The sequence below is a fragment of the Morone saxatilis genome, unplaced genomic scaffold (genome assembly GCF_004916995.1).
Source record: "Morone saxatilis isolate NCDOM2014 unplaced genomic scaffold, NCSU_SB_2.0 Contig9, whole genome shotgun sequence".
NCBI classification, from domain to species: domain Eukaryota; kingdom Metazoa; phylum Chordata; class Actinopteri; family Moronidae; genus Morone; species Morone saxatilis.
Genome location: NW_023340268.1, coordinates 21,055,112 through 21,068,913, shown reverse-complemented (window position 1 = coordinate 21,068,913; position 13,802 = coordinate 21,055,112). Strand labels below are relative to the sequence as shown.

The window sequence follows — 13,802 nt, the reverse complement described above, 5'->3', positions numbered from 1 at the left end:
CACCACAACCACTGTTCCACTGTTCTCTGTGTTAATATGTCCATGTGTTTTTTTGTATCTCCTTGTAGAGTGGGGAGAATTAGCTGGACGATGGAGAAAAGTGTGTTCCTCAACGCAGCAGCACTAATTTATAATGGAACATCTTATTCCTGTCTTTTTCTGTGTCTCAAGCAATGATCCTAATCACTAATACTAATAACTTGCTTTTTTTCGTGCTGTTTCATTTTTCTCTCTTTCTGTTTGTAGCTTTTGATTTCACACCTCACCCTTTTTTTGACTAATTTTGTTTTTCTTTTCTGTAAAGTCTAATTGCTCTGTCCAGATTGAAAGTCCGTCTCAACTGTTGACTTTATCTTGGGTTTCTATGGCACGATCAGAAAGAACACTCATGCACACGCGTGAAACTGAATTGATATGTTGTTTTAACCGGTGTTAGGTGGAGAACAGTTTTTATTGAAAGTTCTCATTTGTTGGTGAATTTGCAGCATATTCTTAAATTTTGAGAGGAGCGGGAAAGTGACATTTGTTTAATTTTCAGTCAGTTTACATGCATCACTTAACACAAATATCGTTCTACTTAGGTGCTTTCATCATGTTACCTTGTGGTATTTTGTAAAAACTTATCGAAGTTTTGATTGATTGAAGTGTCCGATCGTGGCCTTAGGGTCTGTTATTTAGAATATGCATTTCAGCGTCGTCGATAGTCGTCGGAGTGTTTCTGAGGACCTGTTTGAAGTCATGGTCCTGCGCCTGAATCTCACCATAGAAACCCATCTTCTGTCCTCACCTGTTTTCTATCTGCACACTCTTTCATCTGTCCTCAGTTTTAACTTGTTTTCTTTTTAGTTGCCTTGACACGGGTTCTTCATTGAAACTTCACGATTCCTGTTGATTATCCAACAGGTCGAGGAAGCTATGCTTCTTAATGAAATAACATGTAATTTATTCTATACTTCTGACCAGAGTGCAGCGGGGGTGAAGGAAACTAAGGTAAGACACAGCATATAGAAACCTAAATATAGAAAAACATATGTACTGCCTTTCAGCTTGTGTAGTTCCATTATCAATATCAGTGTTACTTTATGTCATGAATATATTAATTTACAGTCAGATACCTGCATAGCACATTTAATTAAGTGCAATAGATATGAGTGCTATATGTCTATAGTTATGCAGCCCCATTTTTACGTCTTTACATCACATTGCCCAGTCAGAATCTTACCAAAAGTAAACACCTTAAAGTTCCTCCATTTTTGTATTCGACCATGAATAATACACTCCTTATCGAAATGCTAAGTTTTTAACTATAAAACGTTTTATTTTTGTGTTCAAACTCAAAGACTGTACAGACACCTTCTCTCTTTCTCGTTTCAGCCTGAGGATATTGGTCAAGCGTCCATGGTCAATGCACCTGAAGGAAACAAAGTGGATATAGAAGCCTTCAGTCAGTTTACAAAAATTATCACCCCTGCCATAACCCGAGTGGTGGACTTTGCCAAAAAACTGCCTATGTTTTGTGAGGTAAATTATTACAGAAAAAAATGTATATTGTATTTTCTTTCAAGTATTTTTTTGGCTTTTTATTGCCTTTATTTGATAGTAACAGCTGGAGACAGACAGGAAAGGGGGGCAGAGAGAGGGGATGACACGCAGCAAGGGGCCGCGGGTCGGATTCAAACCCTGGGCCACTGCAGCAAGGACTCAGCCACAGTACATGGGTCGCCAGCTCTACCCACTGAGCTAACTGGGTTCCCCTATATTGATATATTGTTTTGATTTTACTTTATTCGGGTATATTCATTATTTTACTAAATAATAGCAGTATTTCAGCTTGTTTAGCTGGAAATGTTTTATTCCACAGTTCGCTAATAATAACCATATTATTAGGTCAGCTAACTGTTAATAAAAAATAAAAAAAATAATAAAACATTTGGACTCCTATTGCTAATGCAATTGTTCTTAATTAGCTGCCTGCCAAGGTAGTCAGCCAACAGTCTAACTGAGCAGCTTCTCTATGCTAGAGTTCACAATAGAAATGTAAATTTTAGTAGATTTTAAATGTTCAAATGGTTTTTTTCTTTTATCATTCCCTGATTGGAACAGTATTTAAGCCTGTATGCTTGTGCATGCTATGGCTAAATTAGCCATATTCTTCTGCTAACGCTGCTTATCTCTTTCACCTTCTAATCAGCTGCCTTGTGAAGACCAGATCATCCTGTTGAAAGGCTGCTGCATGGAGATCATGTCCCTGCGAGCTGCTGTTCGCTATGATCCAGAGAGTGAGACCCTCACACTTAACGGCGAGATGGCAGTCACGCGGGGTCAGCTTAAGAACGGAGGCTTGGGCGTAGTCTCGGATGCCATCTTTGACCTTGGCGTGTCGCTTTCCTCCTTTAACTTGGATGACTCTGAGGTGGCTCTGCTACAGGCTGTCATCCTGCTTTCATCCGGTAAGCACCTGCTGTCTGGACCCTCATCACAAGAGGGTTTCTCTCTTATTTTTAACATGGTCTTACATTACTGCCTGCCATTTGTTTAATTTCTTTCCAGTTTTTAGGAGGACACGTATTTGACTAAACGCTAGCATTGACTTAAACACAACTTCCTAATAGACAGGAATATTTTAGGGAAACAGTAAAAAGAGTAAAGTAATAGTTTATTATGGAATTGTACAGAACAAACACAAATGCACCATAATTGTGCGGCTGTCTCAAAAGCAGTGTTATTTCTTTGTTAACACTTTGTCTCCTGCACAGATTGTGTGTACAGTATTTTTCTGACATGAAATCCATAAGAAACTACAGGTCAATCAATTAATCGCCATAATAATTGTGAGGAGCTTTGTTCAGCTAGCTTGGTTTTGGCTCCAGCACCTTTTCTCTGTGTGGCGCTCTGCATCTCATTGAAGATCAATACTGTTCTGCTGTGTTTTGTACATGTAGACGTGACATGGGGATAACCTGCCCATCTGTCTGGTCCTGTCAAACTTACAGTAGCCACTGGGCTTTAATCAATACAATTTTCAAGACCAATATTCTTGGATTGACAATTCAGAATATTGTGCAAAAGTTTAAAGAATCACAACTATTTGCAATTTATACCAGAAAAGCTTCTGAAATTAAACACTCCATTGAATGTCAGAATAATTATATGTAATTATCAGTATTTGTGTTGGTTTAAACAGGTTACATTTAAAGCTGCGGTAGGTAACGTTTTGGTCATATTTGGTGACGTTTTCACTATATCCTGACAATAATACATGAGACAGATAATCTGTGAAAAAACAGGTTCCTCTGGCTCTTCCTAGTGCTCCTAATGGCAATTGCAATAAAAAACAACCAATCAGATTGGTTCAGTGTTGGTTTTGTTTTGTAATTACAGCATGATACAATTATTTTCCAAAAACACATTTAAAAGCGATACTAAAAACGTAGCGTTAACTTCATTAGTCCAATACCCGACAAAATCATATTTAAGGCTAAAATTCAGATTATTGGATTGTAGAGTTGTCAAGTCCTAACAACTGGGATCATATTCATGTCAACCGCGATATTTATCTGTCTAGTTATCAAACTACATGGTAAAGGTACATAATTATTTCTAATCTACCTAGTGAACTAATTAAGCACATAAATTAGATCATGCCACACATTTTTTTTAATTGCTTAAGAAGAACTAAATAAATGCATACAGCCCCTGTGAGGGTCCATATATTAAAGACCGCTAAATGTAGGTTTCAGGGCAATGTTGTACCAAAGTTGACACAAGAGCACATTGAGGATTTACTTGCTGCTGCTGTGAGCGAATCCAGTGATTGTAAACATTTATTACATTCATATGAAGTACAAGTGAAAAATTCTGTAAAGTGCCTGGCTCAGAATAACCTTGAAAAGTCAGAGTTATTCAGATTTATTCCAATTTGGACCTATTTTTTTTTTTTTTTTTATAGCTGGCTTACAGCACTTTTCAGCTTAAAACACTGTGTTAACACGGGTAACACGTAGAAACTTTTACAAACATAAATGTGCTTCTAGTGACTAAAATTGCATTGAAAATACAAATATTAATAATAAAATGTTGTTTATCAAACTAACATGTATGATTGAATTTATGATTTATAATTTTGAACAAATTTTTTTTTCACTCACCGTTTCCTCTCATACAGTGTACACATTTCCACTGTAAGCTCCTGCAGCACACTAATAACTAATAACATGGTTGATGTCTCTTTGTCAACAGATCGGTCAGGCCTGAGTAGCGTGGAGCGAATCGAACGCTGCCAAGAGGAGTTCCTGCTGGCCTTTGAACATTACATCAACTACCGTAAACACAAAGTGGCGCATTTCTGGCCCAAGCTGCTAATGAAGGTGACGGACCTGCGGATGATCGGCGCCTGCCACGCCAGCCGATTCCTCCACATGAAAGTGGAGTGCCCCACCGAGCTATTCCCTCCTCTCTTCCTGGAGGTCTTCGAGGACTGACCAATGGATTTTAATGTGTGTGTGTGTGTGTGTGTGCGCGCATCTGTGTGTGTGTGTATATGTGTGTGTGCATACGTCAGCGCCTGGGAACCCTGGTGGTCTCAGGGGTGGAACCAGCAGAAGGCCCGTCACAATGAACTTTCTATTAGCACTACTGAGTGTCACTTCATTCCATATTTTAGGAGTAGCTCTCTGGTCTAGTTTTGGATGGAACCATTCCTTACTGTGCGGGTACATGTGAATAGCATTTTGTTCTTTTTTTGGGTTTGTTCTGTTGTTGTTATTGTTGTGGATATAACCTCTCACCTCGGATTTTACTATAGTTTATTTGTGTTGATGATTGTACAGTTGGCATAATGGTGATTTTATCAACACTTGTTCATTCATTAGAAACCATGCAAATGTTCCTTCCTTTATTTTGAAAAACTCAAAATGGCTGCTCAAGTGCTACACAAAACGAGACATTGTTAGCGATCCGTTAGCCTTTCCACCCCACCCGCTGGACTTTATTGGACCCCTTTGTTGGTTGATATTACCTGTACGTATAGTCATCCATCTGGTGAGCGTCTGAACTGTTCAGTGCCTCACCATCATACTGTGACCTGACCCATTAACAGCAACACTCATTCTAATGGACAACAGCTCACAGGCCTTTGTAAGTCTCTAAGTAGCCACCCATCACAATGTTAAGTCATAATGCTGCGTTCCATAGATGTCGGAAAAATCTGAATTTTGCAACAGAGCGGCAGAATCCTGAGAACCTGGACTAAATTTTGTGACATTAACTTTTCTGGGAAACCGTTGACATCTACATGGCAGCGTACACTGTTAACACTACACAGCAATACTGTTAAACTTATAATCCTCAAAACCCACAAGTTAATTTTTCAGTAAAGTATGAGCATAATTCTGCCCAATACTTACCTTTGTGGTAAGTAGCTAAGCATGGGATTTTTGAAATGTGAAGGTACACCCACAGTTGCCAATGTGCTAACTACCTAGCAAACATTGCTAAATATCATGGACAACATAGGCTGTACGACAGCATATTAGGGCTATTGCAGAAGAAGAAAAAAAAAAGAAAGAGGGATAATATTTTGAAAAATACACTCAGACATTCTGTACATTCATTTGGCAGAATTCACCAAGTCTGAAATATGCAAGAGAAATCTGTACTGTATGTCTTCTAGAACATCAAACCAAACTCCATTCAAATATCTCTGGTATTTCCCATAGCATATCTCTCAATCCGAACTGTCTGAGATGTGTCACACTGTTTGCAGAAGAAAATGAAAGAAGCATATGAAATATCAGGCAAACCCATTCTTAATTTTTGAAGGGCTACTTCATTAATATTAATTAACTATGCTGAATTGAGGAACGGATGCTAAAGACATGTATGTCTATGATGCACATATGAGACGTGTATTACATTTGACCAAAACCTTTTTTGGTTTACAGAGCTCCTAACCAACCTCTAATAAAACAGATTTGCACGGGTGGATTTAGAGCTGACCCCAGCTGCCGCCCCATTTTGGTATCAAATGCAGTCAAACCTAACGCATTCATTTGGATACATTTTAAAAATAACGTGTAAAAAGACATAAATTAACACATAATTAAATTATTTGTAATGGCAACATTTTAGACTAAGTGATGAGCTTTAGGGTAAATGAAAAAAGACATGTATTTGGAAAAATGTCTGAAGATTTGTAAATAAAACCATTTATTGATTTCTAATACCACCTTTAGTTATTTCTATTCAGTATATCACTAATGTGCCACAATGTTTCTGAGTTCTGGCTTTTCCAAGTAAATATGGGATTGTTTGTGATTAAATCAGCATACACATATCTATATCATCTTCTGAACCCTTAGGAAAAAGTGTTGCATTTTTGACATTTTACAAAAGGGATTAATCAAGAAAATAATCAGATTATTCGATAATGAAAATAATTGTTAGTTGCAGCCCTAAATAAGTGCATTTTTTATAAGGCAGCACTTGGAATGGCAGTTCAGTATTTTAGGCTACAAATTTCGCTTCTTCCATGGCCCTAATCCTCTGTCATAGCTGCGTACATTTATTTGGGCGAACAAAATCTTGCTTTCAAAAAAACAACAACCAAGAAACACACAAAGCTTGTCTCCAAGCTAACCGCCGGCCATTCAGACTTCCAACAATCAAAGGAACGCAGCAGTAGCATTAAAATGAGCGTGTTGATTATTGCCAGAGACTGGTCAGGACTAACTAAAGCACATAATGACAATGATGTCAGTAAAAAGACAATCATATAGTACTCGTTTTTTTGTGTAACAATGCCACATGCTGTGCCAAAACCAAGTGAATGATGCCCTCCTTACCGAACCCCTGCTGGGCTTTCAGAGCGATACCGAGACTTGACTGGTTATGCTAGTTAGTGCATGCCGCTCACACAGACTTTTAGTCCACGTTAGCAGCTTCTACAATACAATCGTTATGAGTTTTAAATGTTTCATCTCTGACATGTTGCCGCACTAGTCCCCCATGCAATGATTTCAAGCAGTGTGTTGTTTTTTTTTACAACTCCCCAAAAACGGGAGACTGTATGTTATAACAGTGACGTCATGGTGCTATGGTGGGTTGGGGAAGAGGCTGATTGAACTGTATTGTAATTTACATGCAGAAATGAACATTATCTGTATGTACAACAGCCCACCACCTTCTTATGATGGCATGCATATTCACTAACACACAAACATGCACATACACAGTACATACAGTACCCTGTACACATACTGTACACATGCACATTTATGCATGTGCCTAGATAAGATATGGGTCGGACCCACCACTGTGACCAACCAGTGGGATTTGGAGGCCAAGTGAACTTTGGCTGGCCCAAAAACAGTAAGATTGCTCATCAGCGAGGTACACTGAGAAAGCTGGTGAGATTGTGAAAAAACGTAGCGCTCTTTCCTTTCTTTTATTTTAGCCGGTATGTTCTTTTTTTTGTTGTTGTTCTAAAAGCCTCTCTATGGTATTGTCGTTTGCGACGTGTCAAACGTTTGCTTTGTATATCTCGCTTTTTTCAGGCTTCACACTACTCCTCAAAGCAGCTTGTGTTTTTTTTTTCTTTTCTCTTTTCTGTGAAGTGATGCCTTTTTATCAAAGCAATAGACTTGCTGCAGTGTTTGAATGACCCGGACCTCACACACACACCTCACAAACTGTACAGACTCAAAATAAATGCACAGACAATCAGAGGGAGAGAGATGAGCGAGGGAACAGGCACCCAGGCTCAGGCGGCCCGGTTGACGGTGAAACGGCCCGTGCTGAGCCAGAGCCAATTGGAAAAGTAACATTGGCAACGTTTACATGCACCCCTGTTGTCCATAAACCTATTGAGGTTAGCACCATGTTAAGTTGTTTGCAGGAGCCTGCTTGGTGTCATTAATAAACCAGTTAAGAGAGTAGTCCTGGTAGAAAACCTCCAATAAAGATCAAAATCATCTCCCATTAGTTAGTTCTCACTTTTGTTTCTGCTTGACCGACAGTAATGTGGGAATGTCACTCGCCACAGTTACAAGATGAACAAAAGTGAAAAATTGTTAAAATTGTCAGTTATTACAACCAGGGGCTGGTTGCACAGCTATGCATATGTCAGACTGATCTGTAGAGTCACTCTTAATTTTGCTCTGGTGGCCCATTTAAACCAAATAATCTAAAGAACTAAACTCAGGAACTAAATAAATGAGGACCTATAAGTCCCTTTGGTGCGTTTGTGTGTTCGTTTCTATTGCATCTTAAGATTAGACCACATCTAGTAAATTGCATGAGCAAATTAGACCTAAAAAGCATGAAAAAAGTGCAACGAGATGACAGCATGTGGTTGTTCTGTTCAACCTTACTACAGATACGCATTGAAACAAAAATCTCTCGTTAACTTGCTCTCTCTTACCTCTTTTTAAAACTTTTCGACTAGTCTCAGGAATTCGGCAGCATAACTTTGTCTAAACGTCGACAACATTTTAAGAAATTTTCATGCTACTCTCCAACAGGAGTTGGGAATGTGAGGTCGTCAAGAGCAAGTCGGCCATTTTTGGAGGATACCAAGCGTTAGCACCCAGATAGCTAGGTAGTCTCAACACGTTAAACCTGGTGTAACTTGTCAGTTAATGTCAGTTTCAACATGGTCTGAAACGCTGTTGTATACTGGCCTGTAACAACCAATCGCATGACCAAACAAACAAAAAAAACTTAGATCATGGACTTTTCATTCTTTCCCAACATAACCAAGCAGGGGAGGGAATTTAAACTTTATCCAGCAACATCTAGCTTGCAAGCTCATGGCTTGGGGGATAATGTTTGCATTTGTTGCTAATGTAAGAATCTTCACTGATCAAGTAACTTTACACAACAAACCAGCCAAATCTAAAACCTAAACTTTTTAGGAGACATTTGGATTCTATCAGAAGGAAGGACATAGACAGTTTGGATTCTATCAGAAGGAAGGACATTTGGACAAAAGTCTAGCCATTTGTAAGATCTGTCAGACAGCAATGAAGTCCAGTGGTAGCACACCAAATGGTAACACTCGCCTGGTAAGATGGCATGGTGACACTATGCAGGCAAAGAGGAGTCTGTGGATGCTAATACAGCTAGCACAAGCAACAACGAGCTAGACACGGATATTAAACAGTTTCCAACCACAACTTAGCCATGATACATTTGTCTCTTTTTTTCCCCATGCCATATAAATAAATAAATAAATAAATATCTACATTAAACAAATGTTAAGAACTGTATTAGATCACAATGTATTGCATGGAATGGGTCCTAACTGTTACCTATTAAAATGCATCATCCCTAAGTCGTATTGTAGCCCATCTATCTAGATGCGTATCAGATTATCTTAAAGGGGAGAGATGCACACCCCTAGCAGTTATGAACGTTATGCTCCAAAAATGGCAGCATCAGAAGGCTCTGCGATTCCCATTCCCTATATCCTAACAACTATGGCTTGCTTGCTTGCAGTCTGATTGAAAGTTGTACATGTGCTTTAGCAGTTCAGAGGCTTGTGTTTGACCATTCATTGTGATCAGTGCTTTAACTCCGCCTGATAGCTGCTGGACCCTTAATACATACTACCTCAGGAGCAAGGACTTTCTAGAGGGCAACAGTATAAACCCAGCACACGTTCCCTATTAATAAGTGAACAATCCAATGCTTGGTGAATTCCCAATGATAGGAAGAGCCGACATCAAAGGATCAAAAAGTGACGTGGCGGCCACAAGCCAGTTGCAGCTATGTTCCTTAGATCAAAATGCAAGTAAGGTGCAAGTCCTTTAGTTTCTCTAAGTATTTCTGGCTTTCTGCACAGACAAAGGGCCACAATCAGAGTTAAGACAATTAAATAATTTCAAAGCTGCATTAATTGATTTTTTTTCTTTGCCACCAATAAGGGGCAGAACTCCACAACACGCTCACGAACACTCAAACTTGAATTTGTCTGCTTGATGTTTGGCTTTCTTCGCCAGCTAGCTAACCTTTGTTTGACGCTGGGTCTTGACAGTGGTTATCAGGCTTATTGCTGAAAAACAGCTGCCTGGAAACAGGGCTGATGGGGTTTAATGAGACAAACTATACATTTAGTTACTCAAAACTAAAGCAATGACCTAAAAAAGAAAAAAATCTCTGTAGAGCTGCAAACAGAATTTTCTGTGGTGACCACTGTCACATAACACATTTGATGGTATTAAAGATATTGTAGTACTTTTAAGCCTAAAGTTATTAGCCATTTTATGTTCAGGCTATCAGAGCAATCAGCTTTTCGGGGGAATAATCACAGTGATATCACAGCTGATTACATTAACTGTTATCCTCGAAAGTTAATCCACCTGCAGGTATATTTAGCACAATTTCTTTGACATTTTTCCAGTGCTCCTTTCCTTTAGCTTTTGCAAATCAAGGTCTGTGAAATATTTTCATCCATTTCCTTCAGTGCACTTGCAGTGAGGAACTAAGGCTGCAGGGACAAAGTTAGTTATTAGTGGGACCAAGAACTCTCCCTTCCTGCTTATGGGCAGCGAGTATAAAATTAAGATAGACTTCGACAAAAAAATCTGAACCTATGAACCATTACCCATCCTATTAAAGATGGTTTCCTGAAACTGAACAACTTTGACATCGGCCTAAAGTGTGACTTTTAGTTAAACCTAAGTCATATCCAAAGTCTGCCTGTGCAGCCAGCCCCAGGTTTCTCAAATTCTCAAAAAAAAAGTATGAACTTTAAAAACTAATTAAAAGTCCTACTTTAAAGTTCTTGACCGAGATTTTTAGGCATTGCTTTCTAAAACTTTTTTAGGCCAGAGTAATTGTAATGTTCATAGCCTGGCTATATTCCTTACAACATCTTGTGCAATAGAAAAACAAAAAATAGAGTTTCAAAGATGAACTAGATAGACATTATAGCAGTGTTCTCTAGTCATGACATTTCAGCTTAATCACATTGGATGTTATAAGTTTCATTTGATATTAAAAGGAATGGATTGAGCTCAACTAGGTTTGATGTTTTATAGAAAAGTAAGCGACCAAAACCTAACCCCACCATTAACCAAAATTATTTACAGTAACTGTAAAGCTGCATTAATATGTTTTAGTAAACCACTTTATGGCAGAACTTCATAACAACCTGAAAATCACACTAATTTGACAAATTATGGCCTTAAAGTTGATATGGTTAACCTGTTAGCATGCTATATTGCCTATTTACACACCTGCAGACGTGGAGCTAGCATGATTTTGGAGTTGTGTTTGTGGCGACCTGATGAATGTAAGTCTAATATTAACTCTTGTTCAGTCTCTGTTTTGGTCTCCAAAAATATCTGAGAAAAATATCTTGCTTAGCTGCTATTGTACTTACTTCATGATATTCACCAGCTAGCAGCTGTCCGTCTGCCATTTGGTGGAAGGGAGGCAGACGCAAAACAGTGAAGTTGTGGACCATAAAACCAAAGCACTAGCCGTGTTTCCATCAATGTATTTTCATAGTAGAAGTATGGTGTTTGATCCTCTTTTCTGCAGTGTTTCTCACCGTTTTAGATTCGACTGGCCCTCTTTTTATTATGCCATCTTGTTGCGCCTTCTTCTCTTGCGACTGGATAATTTATTTCGTTTATTTTGTGAACCAACTCTTAATAATCACATAACAGTAATGGATGGAAACAAGCATTCATTCGCATTTTCTTTTGCTAAATTACTCAAAACTTGGTTAAACTTTTCGATACATTTGGATGGAAACGCAGCTAATGAGGTTAGAGGCTAAAATGCTTCATCACTGAAAGTGACCCCTTGACATTACATGTAGTCATTTCACTCATTGTTCATAAAAAATGAATTACTGCAGCTCTAACCCCAAAAAAAACGTACTAAAACTTAGTCATTTTTTAGAGATGCACGATATGAATTTTTTTCAGTTGATTGCTTCTCATGGCCGATACCAATACAATAACCGATTTCACATTTTCGTATTTTAATTTTTCATAACCTGTAGTTTATGCCCACTGAAGTTTAATTTATCTGCCTCAATAATTATCGTGCATTCCTAGTAATGTTTGACCAAATTACATCAAAGTACACATTTGAGAAGCATTACGAACTTTAACTTTTTGTAGTCCGTGATACAATGCGTGTTTTTTGTAGGATGTGTACAAAGTGGCGTTAATGGCTGTAAGAATATGTTGGATTTTTACACGTCACACACCATAACCATAATTACTTGAATTATCATATGCACAGACCTGTCGGTGCATGTAAACATAGTCAATGCTGACTGGTGGTTCAGAAAAAGGTTTACTGTGGGTGCCAGTACGCTGTTATCTCTCCCACGAGTTGTTACTCTTAAGGTTACTCAGTTACAAACCAATAACAAGAGTTGCACCATAGAAAAGCTATTTTACAGTACAAAGGTAAAAAGGATGTATATTTTCAGACTGCAGATTTTTTTTACAGATGTTGTTAGCATAATATGAACATGGTATTGTTTTGCATAGCGGAAAAAAAAAAAAAAAAATAGTATCTTGCTCTCAAATCCATTTCCACATCTCGGCAAAAGAACTACGAGCAAGACGTTATGAATTATAAAAAAAACACTTAAATTAGTGCATTAGTTTTACGATTCAAATTTTTTTATTATAACCGTAGCTGGACTTCACTGACAGTACAAAGCAGCACAGCTATACACAGACACATATAAGGACAACTTCTTGGTCAAATGTAACCAGCATCAGAGATCATCCACCGTCAACACAGACTTCTCTCCTTGTGTGTTTGAGTGTCTTCTTGTTCAACTCATCTGTTCAACACGTACTGGAAAACCGTCACGGAGAGAAAGGGAGATAAAGTGTGTGTAGGTGTAGGAGTGAATCTGTGGCAGCAAAACAGAAGATGAGGAAATTCTGTTCCAAATGTGCTGTCTTGCACTCGGCATTGTACTGGAAACATTGTCCAGCTCTGGACAGTGCTCTGACATGAGCATGGAGGACCTCAGGAGGAAAAGATTTTGATGTTCATGACTGACGATGATTGCAGCTAATGTGAATTGGCTCTTGAGAATAAAGATGGTTTTGAGAGAATTTGCTTTTGTGCTTTTATTTTTGTTGCAATTTAATATTCAGTGAATTCCTTACCTTTGTCTTTTAATTGTGCATGACTAATATTAATTTAAAATTGCTACACAGTAGATAATTATTTTATTATTTTTACCATAATTACATTGTAAATGTAGTTGCTTATTATTGTAGTTTTTTTATGCATTTCTTTATTTATTTGGGGCTTAATTTTCTTCTGTACCTCCAAAATGATTCATCTGCTTGACTTTCTTTTTGGCTCAGGATGGGAATGTTTTCGAATGCTTACTGTCAAAATGTATTTTCACTAGCAAGGAACACACCATCAACAAGTTAGGTTTAAGTGATTTATTAACAGAATTAAAGATATTGAGTTTCTTGGATGCTGTCGCATTGTGGGGAATCCTGGTGGGCACGACAGACCCCCTAGGACCCTTCAGAGAGAAAGAATGAGAGGCTCTACTAATTCAAATGAGATGAACCCAAAGACCACTTTTCAATGGTGGGACTGAGGGGTCTGCGTCGTGCAAGTTTGACAATCACTTCACTCAGTGGTCGATCAGGTGAGTGCAGGTGTGAATTTATTGTGTGTATACAATGAAATGAATGAATGCCTTTCAGGACACACTCTCCAAATCCTTCAAGAGACATCACACTGCCTTTGAGGCCATTTGGAACAGGATAAACACTTTTGCCTTTGGACAACATTTTATA

At 38.3% G+C, this 13,802-nt stretch overlaps 1 protein-coding gene across 1 annotated transcript in view; it reads left to right on the top strand.

The window, feature by feature from the left end:
- thrb (thyroid hormone receptor beta) overlaps positions 1-8,228 on the top strand; it is a gene marked incomplete in the record, with an annotated part of 43,499 nt that extends 35,271 nt beyond the window's left edge. The window contains 4 exon segments of the mRNA XM_035681265.1: positions 1-990; positions 1,375-1,521; positions 2,192-2,450; positions 4,240-8,228. Coding sequence (XP_035537158.1) covers positions 916-990; positions 1,375-1,521; positions 2,192-2,450; positions 4,240-4,481 — 723 coding nt within the window.
- Positions 8,229-13,802: the final 5,574 nt, after the last annotated feature.